The sequence below is a fragment of the Anomalospiza imberbis genome, chromosome 16 (genome assembly GCF_031753505.1).
Source record: "Anomalospiza imberbis isolate Cuckoo-Finch-1a 21T00152 chromosome 16, ASM3175350v1, whole genome shotgun sequence".
Lineage (NCBI taxonomy): Eukaryota > Metazoa > Chordata > Aves > Passeriformes > Viduidae > Anomalospiza > Anomalospiza imberbis.
In genome coordinates, this window is record NC_089696.1 from 1,042,185 (window position 1) to 1,065,746 (window position 23,562).

The 23,562-nt window shown below is 56.3% G+C and overlaps 1 protein-coding gene across 1 annotated transcript in view; it reads right to left on the reverse strand.

The window, feature by feature from the left end:
• Positions 1 to 1,731: 1,731 nt before the first annotated feature.
• Positions 1,732 to 23,562, reverse strand: part of LOC137483411 (ankyrin repeat and fibronectin type-III domain-containing protein 1-like) — a 192,250-nt gene continuing 170,419 nt past the window's right edge. The window contains exons 6-23 of the mRNA XM_068206435.1: positions 17,180 to 17,381; positions 16,669 to 16,876; positions 16,295 to 16,489; positions 15,939 to 16,052; positions 15,265 to 15,362; positions 13,723 to 13,813; positions 11,838 to 11,945; positions 11,488 to 11,587; positions 10,840 to 10,972; positions 9,979 to 10,098; positions 9,412 to 9,627; positions 8,967 to 9,133; positions 8,424 to 8,574; positions 7,519 to 7,687; positions 7,091 to 7,257; positions 6,041 to 6,251; positions 5,140 to 5,810; positions 1,732 to 2,926 (exon numbers count right to left, since the gene is read on the reverse strand). Coding sequence (XP_068062536.1) covers positions 2,639 to 2,926; positions 5,140 to 5,810; positions 6,041 to 6,251; positions 7,091 to 7,257; positions 7,519 to 7,687; positions 8,424 to 8,574; positions 8,967 to 9,133; positions 9,412 to 9,627; positions 9,979 to 10,098; positions 10,840 to 10,972; positions 11,488 to 11,587; positions 11,838 to 11,945; positions 13,723 to 13,813; positions 15,265 to 15,362; positions 15,939 to 16,052; positions 16,295 to 16,489; positions 16,669 to 16,876; positions 17,180 to 17,381 — 3,409 coding nt within the window. The 3' untranslated portion in view covers positions 1,732 to 2,638. The remainder of the gene's footprint in view (positions 2,927 to 5,139; positions 5,811 to 6,040; positions 6,252 to 7,090; positions 7,258 to 7,518; positions 7,688 to 8,423; positions 8,575 to 8,966; positions 9,134 to 9,411; positions 9,628 to 9,978; positions 10,099 to 10,839; positions 10,973 to 11,487; positions 11,588 to 11,837; positions 11,946 to 13,722; positions 13,814 to 15,264; positions 15,363 to 15,938; positions 16,053 to 16,294; positions 16,490 to 16,668; positions 16,877 to 17,179; positions 17,382 to 23,562) is intronic.

Genomic DNA, 23,562 nt, shown 5'->3' on the forward strand with positions numbered 1-23,562 from the left:
AAGAAATTCAAAAGCCATCTGGACACATTCCTGTGTCACCTGCTCCAAGTGACCCTGCCTGGGCAAGGGTTTGGACTGCGTGATGGCTAGAGGTCACTCCCAACCCCAAAACTTTTGTCATTCTGTGAGGAGTGTGTTGCATCAGGACATCACACATCCCCATGTCCCTGGTTGTGGGGCTTCCCACTAAGAAGCCGTGCAACTCCCGCTCTTCCCACTTTGCATTCAACTCTGCTCCTACCCAGGGCCTGGCTCCTTCTCCCTTCCTCTCCCAGGCAAGGAGAGGAGGTCCCGTAGTGTTCCCTGCAGCCAAGTGATCCAAGCTGCTGTGTGGCCAGAGCAGCTCCTGCAGAAAAGCTGTGCACAGCCAGCGAGACCCTTCCACAGGCAGAGCTCTGCACAGGGGGGTGGGCAGCAGCTCCAGCTGCAGACATTGTCCCAGGCCCACCTCAAAGAGCAGCACGGGGCTTGGGGTCATGGCTCCGTCTCTCTTGAGGGAACTGGGCTTCTAGGAAGGGAGAACAAACTCTTAAGGCAAGGGGAGGACTTTTTCCCTTCTGGGGTCAAATGAAAAGGCATCAGGATTGCATGGCTCCATGCTGAGGAGCATCAGGGACACAGATGTAGCTTTCTGTACATAGCCTTGATCTAACACTGAATTCACTCTGTGACTTCCAAAAAGGCACTTAGTTTTTCACCAGTTGTGCCTTCTCTCTGCCTCGCCTCAGGCTCTGAGCATCAATAGGTGACACATGCAAAGGGAAGGGCCACCCTGCAGCTCCTGCCTCTTTGGGATGTCAATGCCTGTGGATGCCCAACAATGGCAAACACCATGGGAACCTCTGCACTCACCAACCCACGTCTTCCTTGACCTGGGAGAGTGGGGTTGGTTTTAACTTGAGGCAGAAGACAAGCAAAGGAGAGAGGAGATGGGAGAAGTGCCTTTTAAAAAGTTCCTTTGTCACTTGCCTCCACATCCCATGGCGGTGCCTGCTCTGACGTCAATGTGGTGCTGGTTGATTTGCACCAGCTGAGGGGCTGGCCCAGGATCCTCCCCTCCACAAGTGGCTCTGACGTGGGGCAGGACGGGTTCATGCTGGGATATATTCCTGCCCCTGCCACACTGGTGGCCACAAGGTGAGGAATGAGGAACCTCTGCAGAGTGACAGCCAACCCTTATGGCTGCCCACAGAGCCCCTCCTGCATGCTGGCACCCAGTGACAGGGGCTGCTGCCCAGCCCTGATTCCTCCATGCCAAGGGAAGGACAGTGAGGCGGCTGCTGCAGGGACATCAGCATCAGGGGCCTCGCCTTGCCAAGGGATGCCAGACTGGCACCTTCTTCACGGTGTTTGTGCCAGCTGTGACACAGCTGTGAGCTCTAGCTGCCATCCCTGCTCCTCTCCAGGTGTTCTTCCCTCAGTGGAGGCTGCAGGACTTGACCTAGGCATCCAGCCCTACAGCTCTGGGGTTTCACCAGCCCATGGAGGTGATGCCTTGGCATGCCCAAGTTTATCTTGCTGCCTTACAGAGCAACAAATCGCAGAAGAGCATTTTTGGCTAGTACTTTGCTCCCACACATGTGATTTGTGTGTTAATGTAATGCTGCACAGCATGGAAAGCATCCCACTAAACACTCCTGGAGAAGAGGAGCCCAGCCCTTGGAATCAGAGCTGGTTTGGGAGATGGATGATGGAATGCTACACACCCAGCCACAAGAAGGACAAGTGATATGCAGTCAGCAGCAGCCGTCTTTACTATGGACCACAGGAGATCAGAAAAGTAACCTTGTTAACAGGAGACCTAGTGGCTAACAAAATGTCATGCTGTAGGACGTACTAGAGAAGCACAATCACCAGAACAAAACAGCACCCAGGGGGACAGGGAAGGCCAGGGGGTTGCAGGAGATGCCCTATAGCAAATCTCTAGTGTGGTATTGACACGTCTGTGAGTGCAGGGGGCTGGCTGCATGGGTTCCTTTAGTCTTGGACACAAGTCAAAGGGTCTTCACCTTTACCCAACTCCAGTGGCTCTAGCACAATGATTATTGACTTTTTTCAGAATAAAAATACTAACATAATTTTGTTCCAAGAACTTTGTGCAAGAATCATTTCTCCAGGTGCAGTGAAAGGAGGGCAGATAGGAAAACCCCCTTCCCAGGGTTGTTTTTGTGGCTCCTGCCCTCTCCTCACTGACACCACAGCCCTCCCTAGCAATCTTCATGGTTTTGCCTTCAGTGAATCCCAAACAAGGTTTTTCAGAAAAAAAAGGGAAAAAAAAAAGTATTGCTGCTTCTTCTTGTAATATTTTTCCTCTCTCTCTCTCACCCCTGTTTCTCCTTAAAAATGTTTACTTTCAAAAATTCCATTCCCGCAGAGATTCCTCCTGAGCTCTGAGGTCTCTGGACTCCACCCTCCTCTTCTCCAGTCAGAAAAACTGAGTCTCGATGTCTCTTTGGTTAAAAAAAAAAAAAAAAATTTAAAAAATAGCACAAACAAATAACACACAACCCAGTATGATCCCATTCCACCCCGCGGACGCCTGATGAGAGGGTGTCTGTGGAAGAAGGAAGCATCAGAGACGAGCTGTCTGCTCACTGGAAGCCGAGGTCTCCGCTCAGTCCCGCCGGCTCTCCTCCTCTCATACGGTGGTCGCTGGCCCGTACTGCAGCACCAGAGGGGATGTCTCCTTGATGCGGACGTAGAACCGCCCCTCAGGCTGGCTGGTGTGCAGGGACAGAGGCAGGAAGTCATCGGGGAGCCACCGCTCGCTCTCGTTGGCAGCGAACACCAGTCCGAAGTGCTCCAGCTGATCCTCGCCGTAGCAGACGGCGGCCAAGCTGCCCAGCACGTCCCGCGAGATGTCGTTCATCTCCAGCACCACCAGCTTCACCACCTCCCTGGCAGGCGTCTGGCTGGTGATGTGCAGCTGTGGAGAGATGGGAGAGATGAGAGAGATGGATGGTAAGGGGGAGGAATGAGGAGGAACAGGGACCAGAGGCAGCAAACGGCGTGGAGGAATGGTGAGGGTGGAGGAACAGCTGCCAAGTGGTGCCTGTGAGCAGGTGGCAGCAGCCTGGCACAGAGCCATGGGCACAGCATGCCCAAGGAATGCCCAAGGGGTGCCCTAGCATGCCACGGCCCAAACTTATGGACAATTCTCCTGCCTCCACTCCTGTCTCCAAGCCCTTGCCACTCAACCCTTGCATGTGCCACCTACATCTCTGCTGAGGCTGCCCCACTATCTCATCACCTGGAGCTGGAGAGGGACAGTCTCTGCCCTGCTCCTGGTACCATGGTACCCTCAGACCAGCTGGACTACAACAGCTCTGCCAAACTACAACTGAAACCTCTTTGGAACAGGGCAGTAAATTTCATCCTTACACAAGCTTGGAGTTCTCCCACCAACAGCTGCCCTTGCCCTCTGCTTCCCTGGGGACAACCCTGTGAATCCCAAATCCTGTCAAGAAAATGAGCTCATCAGGACCCTGGCTGCTAACACCAGGAGCCACTGATTGGCTTCAAAGGCTCAAAGGCAGGACATCCATCCTCGCCCAGGCAAGGCAACGTTTCCTTTGGCACATCTGTGAGGGCTTGTGGAGCGCCAGGAGTGCTGCCTCGGCAGGGTGGTCCCAGCCCTGGGCCCACGTGAGCACTTCCAGCCCTGAACAGCTGTGGCAGGGCTCAGCTGATTTACACCAGCCAAGGAGCCGTGCCTTTGAACTCGCCTTTCTTCGAGGAGAACATCGTAAAATGCTTGCAAGCAGGCGTGTCCAAAGCTTTGCAACTTCAAAAGCCACATGGGCAGCCCGCCAAGAACCTGAGGGCTACGCTTCAGTTCCATAGAAATCTATGGGCATTCCTCAAATGGAAAATAATCCAGCGAGGCACAGTTGTCTCGGCTAGGATGTCCTGGCTGGATGCAGAGACACTGGCTATCAAACCTCCCCAGCAATAAACCAATCAGCCTGTTGGTGCTGTTCTTCCTCTGCCATTACTTTAGGGTTGCTTTCAACCCATACCAGTCCATGATTTAATGATTTTCTGCTCCATCATCCTCAGTCCTGGGCACCAGGAATGTCTTGGAAAGGAAATTTCAATAGGGGAAGGATCTCCATGGCTGGGACCAAAGGAAGCCACAAAGCCAGAGGGGGACCTGCCCAAGATGTGCATCCTGGGGGATGGTCCTCTATGGGGGACCCCACCTGGGGCAGGTGTGAGTGATCAGAGCTGGTGGGGCCAGCTCTTGGCAGCAAAGCCCTCATGGAGAGGAGTCAGGTCACACAGCTGCTCCAGCACAGTCTGAAGGAGCATGGAAGGAGCTCTGCCTGCTGTGCCAGCTGGAACTGGAGTGGGCTCTACCACTGGAGTTGCCACAGGCTGGAGACAAAAGGCTCCTGCTCTCCCCTCCCTAATGGGGAAAGCTGGAGCAGAGACCACACACCTGGGAAGAGGAGGCTGTAGGAGAAGCATGGCCAGGGGAGGGGTGACAGCTGAATTTTGGCCTGGAAGGATGCTATGTTTGAACTCCAGGACGTGGCAAGGATGTGGCAAGGACACCATCTTAAACAATGGATTCAGTTATTATATCAGTAGCTCAGATATATCAAGGAAGATTTGGATTTCTGCTAATACACTCATCTACTATTTTGGTTGTTTCCCCCCTATTAGAACAGTCAGGTTTTTCTTCTCTCTTTATTTTAAACAAAACAACAAAAAAAAAGACCAAAAAAAAAAAACCAAAAACAAACAAAAAAATGTCCTTTGCTCTGCCTGCCCACTCTGGGTGGCACCAACCTCCTGTCACCTGCTGAACCACAGACTAAGAACTGAACTTCAGCCCCACTGCCTTGTCCCCAGCATTCGCTACGTGTGGCCCTGGCTCACCCCTTCAGCAGCAGTAGCCATCGCTCCTGCAGAGACACCCTGTCCTACCAGCAGCCTCATCTACAGCAGGGACAGACGGAGTCAGGGCAGGAGTGCTGCGGGTCTCCAGGGGACCTCACCCCGGGACGGTGGAGGATGGGGAGGGCAGTGCCAGGAGTGGGACACATGAGCCCTGCTGTCTCTGTCCCCATCCTGCCAGCCCTGTCCCTCCGGGCACAGCAGAGCCACTGCGCCACCCATTATAGGCTCTGGTACCTTGACACTGGTCTCTTTGGAGAGTCCCGTTTCGTACTGAGGGCAGACCCTCAAGGTGACAGAGCCCGGCTTCTTCCCTTGGTCGGCCAAGCCCCCAGGCTGCTCTGGCTGCTGCTCTGTCAAGTCCTGAGTCCGCTCATCTGAGCACGTCCGGCAGTCAGGCTCGGAGCCCTGGCCGCCCTGGCGGCGCTCGGGGCTGGGTGTCGAGCCAGTCCCCAGCCTGAGCTGGCCGCAGTGGCCCGTGGTCCTGCTCTCGGCCGGGGAGCTGTCCACGGAGCCGGGGCAGGACTTTCTCGGAGCGGGGAAGTGGGGCTTGGGGAAGTCCAGGCTGCTGGTCCGAACGCAGTATGCCTGTCGCTTCTCCGTGATGCGCAGCAGCTCGATCTGCCGGCTGGGCAGGACAAAGTCACTGTCATAGAGCTTGGGCGGTGGCCGGGGCTCCTCTGGCGGTGGCGGCACTGGGGGTGGGGTCTTGAGCTCGTGGCTCTGCAGGACGTCTGGGGCACTGTCCCGCAGGGTGCGGGCCACCCTCCGGCTGCAGCACTCGGGCCCCGAGGTGGAGTACACCAGGTCGAGTTCCTTCGGGCTCTGCGCCTGGCTGGAGTCGTAGTCGCTGTCGGTGGCCAGGAACACCTCCGAGGAGCCCTCCTCGTCCGACAGGCCGTGAGAGTCTGCAAGGGGTGAGAGAAAAAAAGAGCGGCTCAGCCTGAGTGTGGACAAACCCCGCTGAGGTGGAATCCAGGGAGGCCTCTGAGTTTACCCCCTTGTCGCACACCTGAGCTGCCCACGGCACAGGCAGGGCGGGTCCCGCCCCGGCTGAGACCGACTGCCCTGCACGGACCCGGCTCCAGCCCCCACGACCCACCGAGCACGGGCAGCCCCTGCACAGCCGGGTCCTTACCAGAGTTAAGCTTGCGGCTGGTCTCTGGTGAGAGCACTGGGGATGGAAGGTAGTCAATGTGGGATGAGGAGGATCGGATTTTCTCCTTCACTGTCCCCCCGGCCTCGCTGAGGAAGCCGCTGAGAGAGATCCCACAGGAGGGCTGCTTGTAGCGGGCGTGCTGCAGGACATCCATGATCCAGCGCATCTCTCGCCAGATCTCCTCCATTTGCTGCCAACAGAGGAAATGGAGGAGCCCTTTCACACAGCAAACGACAGCAACAAGAAAGTCCCATGGCAAAACATGGAGTCTGTACACACACGTCTCTCCAGAGCTTTGGGGGAATCCCTGGGCCAGGAAACGCAAAGGAAGTGCTCTCAGGTAGGAGGAGGACACAGCTGCTGGTTCAGCAGGGGTGCTGGGGACAGGGGTAGTGTGGGATGCTCTTTTGCAAGTCCATCCTAAAATGCACTTGCAGGCCTTTTCCTAGCAAGCAGGGCATGTGCACTTTGTGTCTCTCCCTGGGATTTTTAATGTGATCATTGCAGTAAGAAGTTGCTTGATAAAGCAACTGCAGCCTGGAGAAGAGGAGGCTCCAGGGACACCTCAGAGCCTAAAGGGGCTCCAGGGAGAGCTGGAGAGGGACTTGGGACATGGAGGGAGGGGACAAGGGCCTGGATGGACAGGACAAGGGTGAATGGCTTCCCACTGCCAGAGGGCAGGGTTAGATGGGAAATTGGAAAGGAATTCTTGGCTGTGAGGGTGCTGAGGCCCTGGCACAGATTGCCCAGAGAAGCTGTGCCTGCCCCTGGATCCCTGGCAGTGTCCAAGGCCAGGTTGGACATGGCTTGGAGCAACCTGGGATAGTGGAAGGTGGAACTGGATGAGGTTTAATGTCTGTTCTAACTCAAACTATTCTATGAATCTATGAAAGACCAGCCTGCAGCTGCCAATCAGCCACATCAGAGAAATCCCCTGAGGCCAAGACCAGGGAACAGCCCAGATGCAGATGCTGCTGCCTGAGTCCTGGCAGGTTAGGGGCACTGTCGAGCCTGGCTCCCACGCCATACCTGGATGTAGTCCTGAACCTGCTGGTGCCTCTGCTTGGCGGTGGAGAGCTCGGCATCGGAGAAAGCCTCCCTGAGGCTCTGCTGGGAGAGGAGTGACTCCAGCTCCAGCAGGGCGGACACCTGGCAGTACTGTGTGATGAACTCCCGGTTGTACGTGAAGAAGTGGACTGGGAGAGGAAACAAGAGGGGAGGGGATGAAAAACGTGAGGTCCCATGCTGTGGATGCCCTACAGCCTCCTTCCTATCACCCGAGATGAGGAGGCAACACTGTCCATTAGTCCACCTGGACAGCCCTCAGTACACCCCTCCATCCCTCCTCCCCAGGGAGTGAGGGAAGTCTAGGCACACCACTGCCCAGCCCAGCTCTCAGGAGGCCTCAGAGGACAAGGGGATCAGCAGAGTTGAGTTTTGGCATTCCTTCTCCTCACCCAGCTCGAAGATCTGCAGCGGCAGTGTGAGGAAGCCAGAGCGAGGGGTATAGGGGTTGTTCTGGCCTGGAGCAGTGCAGACATCATCTGATGGAGGCAGCAGCAGCAGGAAGGAGACCTGATCCCCAAAGTCCAGCACCTCTTGGCTGTACAAACGGAAGTCTTTGGCCTGCAAGAAGACAGTGCAGGTAACAGCTGCACACATCACCTGGTGGGGCCTCTGCCCAGTCCTCCTGCACAATTAGTCCTCAGGGACCACCTGCAGCCAGGGGCCACTGCAGCTTCAGCACACAACCAGAGGCCCCTTGCTTCTGGCATAATCTGCATAATCTCATCACTTCTTCTCTAATTTTTCCTAAAGTTTTTGAAACTTCTGGTCAAAGTCACCGTGGCAGGGTGTTGAAAACGTGTCACCAGTGATGGCTCAGCGATGAGCAGGGAGGTGCCCTCCCAGCTACCCAGCCAGAAGCACATACCTGTCACTGGGGCTGCTGGGTTGTTTCCCAGCAGATACTTGGCATGGTGGAAGAAGGTTTTTCCCCATGCAGTCTGGCCCCAGGGGCTGAAGCTCCAGCCCAGCACTGGCCAGGGACCAGCCTGCTTTGGAGGGGCAGAGTTGGGCTGGTCTCGTGCTGCCCAGGACCAAACCATTGGCAGCAGTAACAAACCCAGATCTGCCCTTGTTGCTTTGGGGTACAGTGTGGGAAGGACAAACAGCTCCTGTGGACACTGTCCCTGGGCAGGGCAGACTCACCACTCACCTTCTGCTTGCACAGCACTAAAACCTGGGTGCTCCAGCCCCACAAGGAGGGCCAGCCATGCAGTTCCCCACCTGCTGCAACCACCAGCACTGTGCTCACAGCCCCATCCCCTCCCTCTGCCCAGACCTTGGCTCCAGCCTCTACCTCTTGAAATGGGATGTTCACCAGGGTCATCAGTTCCTTGATGGCCACTTGGAGCTCCTGAAACAAGGGGTTCTGGGATCTGTCAGTCTCTGGCTCTGTGGGAACAGGCTCCTCCATGCTGGCCATCTTCTGCAGCCACTCCCACTCCTCCCTGCAGAAGGCCAGAGACAGACAGGTGAAGGAGGGAACAGTTCGTGTGGACGTGGACACAATTTCTCTGAGAGCTGTGTTTGCTTGGCTGTTCCTCTCCCAGACAGTGCAGCATCCCCAGAGGTATGGGAGAGGTGGAGGTAGACAGGGAACTTGATTTGCTCTAGGCTGAATCAGATCACAGAATATACTGAGCTGTATGGGACCCACACGCACTGTCAAGTTCAGCCCTGACCCCACACAGGACACCCTAACAACCCCACCCTGTGCCTGAGAGCACTGCATGGCAGGGACAAGAGGGAATATTATGCTGCTGCTGAAGCAGGAGGTGATGGATGCGGTTAGCCTGGGTGGGACAGAGCAGCCCTGGCTGAGCAGCCCTGCAAATCCCACCTGGAGATGTTGGGGTTGGAGCGAATCTTGACGTGGCACAGGATGTTGGGGAGCTGCTCTGGCACCAGCACTCGGATCTGATCCACGGCACTGCACAGCTTCAAGTAGCCCAGGTAGAGGCCCGGGGAGAGGGCATGGCTGCTCCGCTGGTGATAAGCCAGCTTGTCCTGGGAACAAAGCACTGCTGGACTGAGCAAGTCCTCACAGCAAGGCTGATGCTGCAGCACAGCCAGTCCAGCTGGAGAAGGGGAGCGGCACAGGAAGACAAGCCGGTGCTGCCAGGTTGCATCTGGCACCAACTTGATGCCTCCTCTTGAAACAACAGGACTTTTGGAGGCTGGCTGGGCTCTGCTCCCCCTCTGCTGTGACCTTTCCAGGCCGAGGGGGAGCAGGGAGCACTGGTGTTTCCAGGGGAGCCCACTGCCATCCTTGCCCCAGCACACACCTGGACGGAGATGAGCAGCGTGTCCAGAGCAGTGGGCTCCTCGGGGGAGGACACGGACTTGCGGCTGGTCTGCAGCTTGCAAATGGGGACCCAGCGGACGCTCTCGAAGGTCTGGTTGGTCTTCACCTCCTTCAGGGTGACGATGAGGATGTTGCCCTGTTTGTCTTTGATGGGCTCAAAGAAGACCTGCCCCAGGTCCTGGATGCCCAGCAGCCCCTGTGCGACAGGGTGGGAAGGCAGGAGAAAGCAGAGGGTCAGGGGACATCCCGGAGGCACGGTGGGTCTGGGCAGCTGAGATGTGCCTGCAGCTGCCTGCTGGAAACCAGTCTGCCCAGAAAAGCACCCTGATAGTCTCCAGCCCCTCTGCAGGAGAGTGCCATGACACCCGACACCTCACTGTCCCATGGCTGGAGTCCTGCCAGGGAGGACGAGGCAGGGACACACAAGTCATGGCCAGCAGATCCTGGGTTTATCCTGACTGTGGTACATCTGCATGCTGCTCCCAAGGGAGCTCAGCCCACAGCATCTCACTTAAAGTGTTTGATCCCTGCCCAGGCTGACCCTCACCTGCATCTGCGAGATGGCCAGCAGCATCTTGAAGCGCGTCTGCAGGATGCAGGAGCAGGAGGACTGGGACACGGTGACACACTGCCGCAGCCACAGAATCTCGTCCCACATACATGACACCTGCACACACCGAAGAGTGTTACTGCAGCTGCAGCTGGGTCACACCAGGGTTTTGGGGAAACTGTTTGCCTCTCTGAGTCAGGTTAGGAATGTGCATGGGCATGCAGCACCTCTCAGCAGGGGTGCAAATAAACCCCTGTGCCACAGGCACTGAGATGCCTCCAGAGTCTGTACCCGAGGGCAGCCCTGAGCCATGTCCACTCAGACATCTATCTTCATCTAGGACTGAAACCTTAAGTTTGAATACAAGTTGGCCAAGGTGGGGAGGGAGAAGAAAGCACTCTCCATCAGTAGATAAGGATCACCCAGCAAATTATTTTGACCCTGAGCTGCCCACATGCCCTTTCCTTAAGTCTGCTGACATCAGAGAAGCTGCCAGCAGCTCCCTGTGCATCCTACAGCAGAGGCAGAGATGCCTTGGCAGGATGCTGAGGGGAAACAGTTCAACAGCCACTGACATCCCTGTGGAGAGGCAGTGCCCACCCACCCTGGCACACAGCCTGCCCAGTGAGGCTCTGGTCTGTCACCCATCTTTGGGCCTCTAGGGGTTGGGATGAAATGCCATTCCCTGGAAGTTTCCTGGTCCATGCTGAACCCCAGCAAGAAGCAAGTCCACGGGCTGCCTGCACTGCCAAGCCCCAGTGTCCGGACCGGAGAGGCAGAAGTGTTGCCTGATGCCTGCCTGGGTCACCTTGGTACTCCTGGCCCTCTGCCCAAGCGCAGGGTCCCTCAGCCACCCACCTTGGTGAGCCAGAGGAAATCCTGCATGAGCAGGCAGGAGTAGGTGTCATCAATCTCCACCACGGGGATCTGGTCTTCGTGGGTCACCAGGATGTTGTCGTCCTTGTAGAAGATGGCTGTCAGGTAGAGGCCCCTGCATGGGAGCGAAGACAGACTTCAGTGCCACCCCCAGCTGCCAGCTCCATCTCCCAAAGGGTGTCTTTCCTGAGGGAAGAGGAGATGCCCTGCCCCAGGTCCCCACTTCTCTCCAACAGCCCGTGGCAGAAGAGGCTTGTGGCTGGTACGGGAACCCAACGTGTCCCAGCAGATACCACGGCCCATGACCCTGCAGCGCACGGGACAGAGATGGGCCAGGCTGTGCAGGGGACACTCTGGGTCTGGACAAGTTGGAGTGCCAGGTGAGCCCCAGAGGTGATGCAGGGATCTGGGCACCAGCACAGCTTGGCCAGTCTAAATGGAGACACCAAGAGAACCTCTGATCTCTGGGCCATGGGACTCATCTCCACGGACAGCACCAGCTCACTCCCGGTGCAGACCCTCCTCTGAGCACCCCCAGCCCCCAGTGTGCAGGCACAGCTCTCAGGATGGGCAGCTCTGCAGCCCTGCTGGGACAGGGGTTCTCACCAACCCCGTGCACCAGCCTCTCACCGCTTCAGTGTCTTGAGAAACTTGCTGCCAGGGTGGAAGAGGTGCTTGAGGCTCTTGGAGACTGAATGCTTTCTGCTCTGGGGCTGGTTCTTGCAGGGCTCTGTGGAGCAGAGAGCAGAGGGTGCTGCAGCAGGAGATGAAGAACTGATACCAACCCATTGGGAAGGCTGAGGTCTCCACTGCTTGAGCATTGGCAGTGAGGTCTCCACTGCCTGACCTGTCTCCCTGCTCTTCTCATCCATGGCACAGACCTGTTCCTGCACCACCCCAGCTCTGTGGATCACACCACAACCCTGGGGACTCAGCTGCCCCTGCCTCAGCCTCCCTGGAGCACTGTGCTGTGGGCTCACCGTGGCAAATGCAGTGCTGGTGGACGGTCTTCACCTGGCCCAGGAGATGGTCCAGAGCTTCAGCCTGTCCCCTCCGCCGTGGCGCCCGGCCGTCATACTCCCTCCAGTCTGTGGGGACAAACCAGCATCACCCCAGCACCCCTTTGCCTGGGGCAAAAAGGGTTTCCATCCCCTCCTCCCACATCATCTGGGTGTCCCCCCCACACCACAGCATGGCAGCAGTTGTGGGTGCCGGGCACTTCTGGGTGGGCTGGGAGATCCCCAGCTTTGTGCCACTCTTCCCAGGAACACCCAGCTCTGCACAGCACCCCGTGGCCACCCGCCTCCCCACAGCGTGGCAGGGACACACCAGGGGGAAGGAACAAGGTCTGTCTGTTGCTGCTGCACTTCACTGGCCTTAAAAAATAAAATTCTTTCCAGTCTCTTCCTCCAGGTCTTCCCCAGTTACTCCAGATGAGTGCTGGAAGCTGGGTTTACCTCGACAAGCACATAAATAAACTCCCGCCAGCTCCACCCGCTGTGGGCCAGCAGCAGGACCATGAGCAGAGCTGGGGACCTGCTGGCTCTTCTCCCTCAACTTTATATTAATTGCTTTAAACACCCCATGTCCTGCCCGCTGCTGTTTTCCATGGAAAGTTCAGCTCTGTTAACTTTGGCTAGAACTTGCCGCTATTTTTAGTACCTTTAAAAACACCCAGGGAGGTGCCTGACTATATTCTGCTGGGCCAGGGAAGGATCTCTACTGAAGGGAGAAATATTACTGGTAATAAAAATAAATAAACCCCACTCCTGTCTGATTCCCTTCAGCTACACTCAATTGCTGCCACCTGGATCTTGGTCACAGGGAATGTGACCTGTGTGAGGTGGCAAATGGGCTTTAAAGTGGGTGCAAATATGACAGGGACAAGACAAAGCCACGGTAGTAGACTGCTGTGCCCTTGCTATGTGCATTCCTAGACATGCAAATGGATTTTTGGTGATTTTGGTGCTCTGTCGATCTGCAGCCAGAGCTGTGCATGGTGCTGCACATCTCTGACCCATTACTGCTCACCTCCACCTGTTCCCAGTGCCCTCACTGCTCCCAGGAGCAGCAGCCCTGCTCCCTGGGTGCCTGCAGCATGGTGGGACAGGATGGGCTTCCATGGCCTGACCCTTGGGACGAGCTCAGCCTTCCATGGGGCTGTTCCTTACTCACACACACAGCACCAGTCCCATGGGACACCACACAGGCACCTGTTTTGGGACTGGTGACAAGTGGCAGAGGCCATTCTGGAGCCGCCTTAGTCCTGAGCTTCACCTTTGGGCTGCTCCTTCCAGCTCAGTCCTCCCGGCCCTTCTCCACCCAGCACCCCGGGGTGCCTTGTATGACATTGGGTGGCTGTTTCCTGACACTTTTCCTGGGGCCAGCATGGGGAGGAGAGTGCTAACAGCCCAGAGCTGGTCTCTGTTGGGGCTCATGTCCCCCATCCCAGCTCCATGCTGGGGAATGCAGGTCCTTGGGTCTGGGCTGGATGGGAGAGACCATGTGGTGGCACAGAGTGGGAGGCCACTGCCACCCAGGACCACTTTGAGTCCTGGCTCTTTGCCACCTAATAGCTTCCTCCATGGGATGAGCTGATCCAGGTGGCCTGAAATGGCTCAGCCTTTCCCAGGCAGCAAGGGTAATTCAAGGCTGAAAACTCACTCTTTGGCAAAGCACTTGTTGGCTGGAGGCAGCATCCCAGAACCCCAGGCACAGCCTCCCTGCCTGGCCTGAGACTCCAAATTCTGCTTCTGCCCCTGGCTCCACTCGCTCCCATCCCAGCAGTGAGAGGGACCTCTGGATGGCACAGGGAGCTGTCCTGTCCCCCCCCAGCATTGTGGGAGTGTTCCCAGGGGTACTCACTGGAAGGGATGGCGAAGGGGGGCGTGGAGGCTTGCGGGGGACCCCAGCCCTTCATGTTGTAGGCAGACACGCGGACGTGGTACGCCGTGCCCTGCGAGGAGAGCAGCACACTCAGCACGGCCCCACCTCTCCCGGCTTGGCAGGTGAGGCAAGGAGCATTCCCCCCAGCCCACTGCTCCAGTACACCATGAGGAGCGCTCAGCTAGGAGCCCACAGCCTGGGTCACTGGCTCTCACTTCCCCCCCTGTACAAAGTCCTTGTTATAAGGCACTAGAGAATCCCTGTGCCCCTGCTGGGTGGGTTTGGGGCACACAGAGGCAGGACTGGACATTGCAAATGCCCCTTGTCAGAGGTGCTCCAGCCTGAAAGACTCAGTGCTTCTGTGGATTGGGGTGCTGGTGATCCCCTGGGACATGTAAGGATCCAGCCCCTGGAGACAGGGAGCTGGCCCAGCACTGTCAAGGGCTTGTAGCACAGTGACAGTGATTAAAGTCTCTGATTAAAGCCCAGTCAAGCTGCCAGATGTTGCCAGGCCTCCAGGCACTCATGAAGGCGACAGGAGCCTATGAAGCAGCTCTGAGAGGGTGATTGATGGGCTTGGAGCCGTTCCTTGCAGCGATGCTGCTCCAGCCGCCGCTTGAGCCCCTCCTGCCACACTGCGGGCAGCTCCCACCCTGACAGCGCTCCTGGGCTTGGAACTGCTGCTGGGCCTAAGCCCCTCTCACCTCACCAAGGGGGTTCTCTGCTCCTCAAATCACTGCACCCCGGCTAAGGGTGAGCCCATTTATCCCAGCATCTGCCCGTGCTCCCATCCTGAGCTCCATCCCACCGCAGTCCCTGTGTCCCCAGTGTCGGCCCAGGCATGGCTCTTGTGGTTCTCAGGGAGATAAAAGAGCAAGGAGCCACAGTCCCACCAGCCATGACCTTGCCGAGCTCCCAAAGATGAAGATGGAGCTGGTCCCTCCTCTCGGTGACATCAGGGCTGGGGCGAGGGGTTGGACTGTGCAGGTAGCAGAGGACTGAGCCACTGATTTGCTGCCCAGGAAGAGCCTGGGTGGAGACAGGAGTGGGGAGGGGACAGAGGGTAAATCAGGCATTGGGTGAATGGGCCCATTCTGCCTGTCACTGCCCAGTCCCCAGGCACCCTGTCAGGGAGGTTCTTCTGTCAGTGGCTGCAGCCATGGGGGGACAGACAGATGCTTCTCCCAGCCCCACACTCTCAGCTCTGCCCAGGCTGTGCCCATGGCATGCAGTGTGGCACAATCCTATAGTTCCTGCTCAGAACCATCATAGAAACAAAGAACCATTAAGGTTGGAAAAGGCGTCGAAGATCACCGAGTCCAGCCATTGCCAAGGCCATCACTAAACCATGTCCCGAAATAGCAAATACACGTCTTTTGAACATTTCCAGGGATGATGACTCCACCACTGCCCTGGGCAGCCTGATCCCCTCCTCATGGGCTGCACTATGGCCTGTGGCCTTTCCCAGCTGTGGGCTCTCCCTTCCGAGCCCTGCCGGCTGTGGGCACCCCCGGCACTCACGGACACCAGCCCCTGGATGGAGAAGTGCAGGTCCTTCAGCTTGTCGATCACGGCTTCTCCCAGCAGTGGTGAGAAGGTGGGGGAGCAGCTCCATTCCACTGCAAGGAGAGAGACCCCAAGGTGCCATGAGGCCCTGGAGTGGGGACAGGCCACCAGGGCTGGGGCAGCATGTCACAGACAGCAGCTGCAGGGGGACTGCAGACAGCACAGGAGATGGAGGCAGCGGAGGGCAGGCATGGAAAAGGTGATTCATAGTGGGGGGAAGGTCATGGGGAGCTGCTGACGTCACCAAGCCACATAAGATGGGGTCAGCACCTTTAATTGGTGGCCCAGAAGTGGGGGGTGGAAGAAATTCTTCCAGAAGCCAAAAAGATCTGGTTTAAGTGGTTGAGGCGTGCATAACAACAAAGTATTCCCAGTGTGCAGGATGAGGGGACAGCCAACAAGTGACATTCCAAATTTTGCCTTGGTGCAGGATGATGTTTGGTCTAGCTCAGAGCATCTGGATGGTGGCCAGGCTGTCCAGCAGCTGTGGCTTCCTCTGTCCTCCAGTATAAAAGTGGCCTCACTGGGGCTGGGCAGCACTGGCCATGGCTGTGTTGTGTTGACACAGGGTACAAGGCACCTGCTGTGGCTGTGTGACCCTGCCCTGCTGCAGGGATCCTCATCCTTACCTTTGTACTTGGTGACAACAGCTGAGTTGACACTCAGGGGCTCCCAGAAGGTCACCTGCAATGAGGAGCTGCTGGCCACAGAGAGGTGGACGCTGCTGGGGGCATCCGGCACTCCTGGGGACAGAGAGTGCAGAAACTGCTACAGCAATGACGGTCGCTCTGAACCTCCCCGTGTCCCTCTTGGGCCCCGCCCCGGACCCAGGGACATATTCCCTGATGGAACATAGTCTCCCCACCATGCACCCACACTGCAAGTTCTGGTCACAGGGTACAGGTGATGGATGCTGGTGCCACGCACAGCCCCACTCCTTCCCCTGGAGCAGGGACAGCCCCCCAGCCCTCCTGTGGTCACTCACGGGCATGCTCAAACCCTGCCTTCATGCGCTTGTAAAGCCGGAATCGCCACTCCCAGGCCTTGAGCTGCTTCTCCTTCTCGGAGCAGTCAGCATTGGGCGCCTCGTTCACCACCTGTGCCATCAGCTCGTTGACACGTTGCTCCGCTTCCCGCACCAGCGTGGAGAGGTGCAGCGAGCGGCTTTCCAGGCTCACAACTGTGGGAAGGTGCACATGGCCACGGGCCCAGGAGGAAAGGGAGGAGAAGGTGGTTAGGGCAAGCTCTGCCTCTGCCCAGTGATCACCGCCCCACCTGCATCCAATGCCTGGGGTGCTCCACTGCACCACGCTGGAGACACAGGTGATGGGCACAGCACGACTCCCCGTCCCAACTTACAGTGTGGACTCTCCTTCGCTCCCGCCTGCAGCAGGGCCCTGGCAATGGGAGCGTTGTTGGTCATGATGGCGATGTCCAGGGGCAGGAGCCCCTCGCTGTTGGGGGTGTTGAGGTCCAGCTCCTCAGGGCTGTAGTGCTTCAGCATCTCCTGCACCCTGTCAAGATCCTGCAGTTCCACGGCCTCAAAGAGCGCAGCATTGCTCTGGAACTGGGTGAAAGGAGAAATGCAGCTGGGCTGAGCACAGGGCACCCTCCTCCATCCCACCACATACCCTGGACCCTCACTAACACCCCATGAACCCAATTAGGGAGAGGGTGCCCTCATGCCAAGGGCTTGGGAGCATCAGCTCTTTGCAGACACATCTGGATGATGCCAAGCAAACTCCTGGACCAGCTCCAAGTGAACTTGCTACAGCTTCACTTAACGCACTCTTGTGCTCCCACCCAGGTTCCAGCACCACCCACACAGGGACCCTCTGTCCCCATCTGGATGGAGCCAGCAGGCACTGACCAGGTAGGACTTGCGGAGCTTCTCCTTCTCGCCCCGTCCCACCAGGCTGCCCTCGTCAAAGGAGGTGTAGTTCACGCGGAATTTCCCGGACAGGTTTCGGTAGAGCCTCTTGGCCGCGTTTGGTGAGGAAGGGCCTGGTGGCTTCCTGGCCTGCGCCAGCTGCAGGTCCCGCATCTGCTGCGTCATTTTAGGGGAGGATGACCTGGGAAAAAGCCAGGAGGGAAATAAGGCATGGAGGATGTGCCAGAAAGGCAGAGGCACATGTGCATTGTCAGGACCAAGACAGGAATCGGAGAGCCAGAGCACTCCCAAGCAGCACCAATGTGAGTGGCTGCAAGGTGAATGCCAGCGCCAGCAATGCTCTCACCCATCTGTTTTCAGCTATGGCAGATCTATTCCTCCTCCTCACCACTGCTGCTGGCCCTGCAGGGGTGCCAAGGGGCTCATATGATCCCTGCAGGTAAGAGATTTCCTTCCAGACACAAGCTGGGATGCCCAAAGCAACCTCAGGCTGCTCAGCTCTACAACTGGTCTGGATCCATCCCACCAGGGCAATGTCTCCACATGCCCAGTCTCCACCATCCAGCTCCTACAGAGATGGGCTGCCCCACCAGGGATGCCCAGCCCCCTGAGCAGTGGAGGCTGCAGGGTCCGGCAGCCCCCAGACCCATGCTGGGTGATTGCTTCCATCACCACTGGCCTGGGATAGCCTCATGTACCCTCTCCACACCCACCCTTCTACAGGAACACGTGTCCTGCACTTACCACCATCCCTCAGCCCTTTTTGGGACATGACTTTTCTTGGAGTTGTTATTCCAGCAAAGGGCACTCTCTGGAAGTGGGAGCAGGGAACATTAAGGGCCATGTCTAAGGGCATCCAGACAATGCCAGGTCCTGACAGGGACCAGTAACCCTAGTCTTCTGCTCACCAAGAGATCCAGGCTTCACAGCTGCTCCTTACCTTTTCCATACATTAACCTACAAAATCTTTTCTCCTCTCTGATTATAGAATCGCATACTGGTTTGGATTGGAAGGGACCTTGAAGACCATCTAGTTCCAAAGCCCTGCCATTGGGACATGATTTTCATTCTTATTTTCAAGATCTACCAGTCACAAGGAAAGCTGGTGTCTTTTCTGGGGCTCTCCAGAGTGGGAGCTGTTCCTCTCCCTGCAGTCAGGACCCTCCTGTCTCCATGAAGACCTCATCTCACCAGTCAAAATCCCCTGCTTTGGCATGAGTGTGGCCTTGTTGCTGTGTGGGGCTTTTGCCCATGAGTCATCCCCTATGGCATGGAGGGTTTCCACTGCGTCAAACATCTGATCCCCTTCTTGCTGGAGCTCTGGCACAGCTCCCAGAGAGGAGCATCAAGTTTTAGGAGCATTTAGCAGGGATACACTTAACAGAGCTTCTCTCAGTTTTGACCCCATCCCCCGGTGTATAAGGTCAGATATTTAGGGGCAAAGTCTTCCTCCTCTTGCTTTATTGGTTAAATATCAAGTGTGATAAAAGCATGGCATTTGGCTGAAGGTCATGCCAGAACACCCCAGCGAGGCTGTGCCTGCGGTAAGGATGTTTATAAAGCCATCATCGTGAGACAGGATATTAATAACCCCTTGCTCTGCACTCTTTGTCGTTCTCATTTCAGATGAGGCTGCCGAAGGACTTTAATGGTTTTACCTTTTATTACTGTGATATTTAAGAGTGGAAAATGCTGCGAAGGCTGGCTCCTGGCAATCATTCATCTCATCAGTTTCAGCCTGTGGATTTAGAGGTCTCCAGTGTGGCCCAAGTCACAGTGTCAAGTTGCTGCCCTGGGTTGCTCCAGAAATGGACATTATCTGAACACAGGGCTTCATGGATCAGACACTGAGCACCAGCCACACCAATCAAAGGCCCCTTTGCAAAAGCAGACAGGTGTTTTGTCACTTCAGGTGGCAAAATACTCCTGAGCAGCCACGTGGGAGTGGGTGAGTTTTGAGCAGCAGAGTCCTGCTGGTTCTGATGGGGAGGAAGGGATCAGCACCCAGGAGTGTGTCACCATGGTGGAAGAGATCTGCACAATGCAAGGAAGGGCTGGAAAAACAGTCCTACGGTCTTCAGGACCCGCCTGGCTCTGGACACGGTGTCCTCAGCCTGTGCACACCACGTGTCATCATGGACAGGGAGTAGCTCCTGTCACAGCCTCTCCTGAGGGCTCACACACAGCACACACAGCCTCTGCAGAGGGCAGGGCACAGGAGTGGAGCAGCAGCACAGCTCTGCTGTCACTGGTGCACAGAGATGAGAGAAAAGCCAACTGTACCTAAGCAGGCAGAGCTGTTCTGGCAGGAAGAGACAGAAAGGCAGGTTCTGATGCTCAGGAGAAGCCTGAGATGCAAAGCACTGCCTGGCATATTTAGGAAAGAGAACTGACTTGAGAGGTTCTCCAGCAAAACCTTGCCCTTTCTCTTGTGTTTAAGAGTTCCCTGCTGCCCAAGTTATTCTCTCTCTTCTCTACTTCTAGCTGCTGCTCAGAGGTGAAGGTGGCTCTTTCAGCAGGCTCATCAACAAGATGTGTAAATTCCACTCTGGCTCCCCTTCTTCAAAAGAGGCAACAATGCTGTCCCACACAGAATGCTCTTCCCTCTACAGAAGCTGGAGCAGACCCTGTTGGAACAGATCCTGCTCCATTCGTGCCTGCAGCATCAGGGTTTGAAATGGAGTGGTGCTTTGGAGAGAAAGTCATTTGTTCTGCCAATTAAAATATACAGCAAATGACCCAGTGCAGGCAGACTGCACAGCTGGGAGGAAGCTCTCTCAGAGATGGCAGAAACAGAGACAGAGAGAAATTTCTCATTGTTTTCCCTCCTCTGATTTGCTTTTAATGAGAAGTAAAGAGATGGAAATTATTCAGGGCTCAGGAGTGAACATCTATGTATATTAAACCAGGTGCCCCCAAGATAAAAGAGTTTCCTGCCCTGTGGTTATGAGTCATCTGGACTCAGTGAAATGGTCTTGATTTATCTACAGCTAAACTTTGCCCTGGAGCAACTGATAGCTGAAAACAACACCTGCAGATGTCCTGCCCTCAGGGGCCAACCAGCCAACACCAGCTCACCCATGGCAAAGCCCCATCCTGCAGGGAGATGTGGGAGGAGATCCCACCTTCTCTGCCTGAAGGGTCTCAGTGCAGCCAAACTAAATTTATCTCAGGCACAATTGGTTCTTGTTGCTAATTATTTTCCTACAGTCTGCAAGCAGACTTTGCCTGCTTTGCCTGCCCCAGCAGTTCAGCTCTCTGGCCATGGGGGATGTGTCTGTGTCCATCAGGGAGGTGATGTGGACATCAGGTTTGCAGTGCCATAAACCCACACACAAGCACACTCCATCACTCTCTCCATAGAAGAGGCTGAGGTTCTGTGGAAGGATGAACTGGAGTTGGTCACATGTGTCTGAGGTCAGTTCTGGGCCTCTCATGGCAAGAAAAACCTTGAGGGGCTGGAGCATGTCCAGAGAAGGAACAGAGCTGGGAAGGGGCTGGAGCACCAGGAGCAGCTGAGGGAGCTGGGAAAGGGGCTCAGCCTGGAGAAAAGGAGGCTCGGGGGGACGTGGTGGCTCTGCACAACTCCTGACAGGAGGGGACAGCCAGGGGGGTCGGGCTCTGCTCCCAGGGGAAACAGCCTTGAGTTCTGCCAGGAGAGGTTTGGATGGGATATCAGGAAAACTTCTTCCCTGAAAGGATGGTCAGGCACTGGCACAGCTGCACAGGGCAGTGGTGCAGTCACCATCCCTTCAGGGGTTTAAAAGCTGTGTAGATGTGGCATTTGGGGACATTATTTAGTGGTGGCCTTGGCAGTGCTGGGTTAATTGTTGCATTTGATGAACTTAAATTTTTTTTCCAACCTTAGTGATTCTAACTATGATTCTGTCTCAGAAAACCAGTGCAATAGAGATGGTTTTCTTTTTTTAAAAAAGCACATGAGGATGCATGAGCATAAGGCATCTTCATTTTTTCCCTTCCTCCAGCATCAAACACAAGCAAATCGACTGGGTAGTTCACAATGTGGTTTATGGATACTCTGAATGTTAATGTTTGCAACACTGCAAATCTTGGCCTAGTAAAAAGTGTTAATAATTGTTGCAATTCCTTGATTTTGAGTGTGTTGTGGAAGGGCGTAGCCCCTCCGAGTCTCCAGCTGAGAACCAGTCCCTGACAGACACGGCTGCTGTGCCCCAGGACAGAGCCCAGAGCCCGGGCGGGCTGGGACAGCCCTGCCCACTCCGAGCCCAGCGGGTACCTGGCCAGGCAGGGAACGACCACCCTGCCCACAGGTCACCAGGACAGACATAAGGAAGACATTTTTCATCATGAAGGTGGGCAGGCCCTGGCACAGGGTGCCCAGAGAATCTGTGGCTACCCCTGGATTGCTGGAAGTGTGCCCAAGGCCAGGCTGGACAGGGCTTGGAGCAACCTGGGATAGTGGAAGGTGTCCCTGCCCATGGCAGGGGGTGGGATGAGATAAACAATCTTTAAGGTCCCTTCCAACCCAGAGGAGTCCATGATTCTATGATGTGGCTGGTGGGGGCCATGGTGGCCATCCCACAGCCCTCTCAGCACCAGGAGCCTGCTGTGAACAGCTCATGTGCCAGCGGCGCTGCTGCTGGGGCAGTGACCTTCCAGCCACATCCCGAGCCTCCGGGTCCCTGCTGCCCCCAGGCTGGCTGCGGGAAGGAAAAGCTCCCGGGTGCCTGCCCAAGGTGGCAGTGAGAGGCAGGCTCCGGGCACAGCAGCTGACATGAGCTCAGCTCTACACTCCAGTGCCTGGGGTCAGTGTGGGTGGCCGTCACTCCAGGGAGCTGCTCCCACCATTCCCAGCCTGATGCAGCTAACGGGGAAGCAGCAGAGCTCTGTGCATGAGAAAAATGGGGCCTGAAGGATGGGGGATGAAAGGTGCTGACGGCTTTCAAAGGACAAGGGTTGGTATTGGGAGCAGAAGAGGGACTGGGCCCTTGCAGAGTTTGCTGAAGCCTCACGGCCACGTGGATGTCAGTAGTGTGTTAGCACAGATGCCAGGGATACTCTCCTGAACCATGCTCCAATTCAGTCCACAGGGGTAGCCAAGGATGGAACAGGCAAAGGACAGAAGCAGCCTAAAAACCAGTTACCAGGGAGAGACAACCCAATGCAGCCAAGCTCACCCCAACAGGGAGCTCACAGCAAGAGGTGACCAGCACCAAGCGTGGGCAGCAGGGAAAGGGGGCAAATCTGCCCCTCTGCCCCACTCAGGAGAGACCCCACCTGCAGAGCTGCCTCCAGCCCTGGGTCCCCAGCAAAGAAAAATGAGTCCAGAGGAGGCCATGGAGATGCTTCAAAGACTAGAGCCCCTCTGCTCTGGAGCCAGGCTGGGAGAGCTGGGGGTGCTCACCTGGAGAGGAGAAGGCTCCAGGGAGAGCTCAGAGCCCCTTGCAGGGCCTAAAGGGGCTACAGGAGAGCTGGAGAGGGACTGGGGACAAGGGGTGGAGGGACAGGACACAGGGAATGGCTTCCCACTGCCAGAGGGCAGGGATAGATGGGATATTGGGAAGGAATTGTTCCCTGGGAGGTGGGGAGGCCCTTGCACAGGGTGCCCAGAGCAGCTGTGGCTGCTCCTGGATCCCTGGCAGTGCCCAAGGCCAGGATGGACAGGGCTTGGAGCAGCCTGGGATGGTGGAAGGTGTCCCTGGACATGGCAGGGGGTGGAACTGGATGGTCTTTAAGGTCCCTTCCAACCTGAGCTGTTCCATGGCTGTATGATCTTATGAGATCAAGTGGGAAGATCAACATACAGGTGTTTCCTGAGAGAAAAATCTGAGTGTGAGAGGTCTCTCCACACCTGAGCACACTTGGTCTGACCCACGCCCAGGGCTGTGCTCACCCCTGTGCAGCAGGAATTCACAACTATGGCCATGGACACTTGGACACCAACACTCTACAGCAGAGACCAACACTCAGAGCAGCTCCCCCACAGCCAGGGGGACAGGAACAAGAGGTGCTCTGTCCAGCATGAAGAGGAGCTGCTGATGTGTTTGCATTTTCCACTCTTTTTGCCCAAGCATAAGCAATTTTTCATGACTGGCAAAATAGAAGCTGGATTAAAAATGGAACATGAGTAGCAGAGCCCTTCCAAAGAGTGGGATTTCATAACCCACCAAAAAGCATGCTCAGAACTAGGAGCAAATGCCATGATCAGCATCCCTGCAAGGCAGCAGGGCTCATGGAGCAGCAGGCACAGCAGTTACCCACCCTGGCCTGTGCAGACCACCAAGGCATTTAGGTGCTGTGCAATGACTTGGCCATGTAGACATGGAGCAAAACACTCCTGCTCCATGGAAACATCTGTGTGCCTAGAAAATGCACTTGCC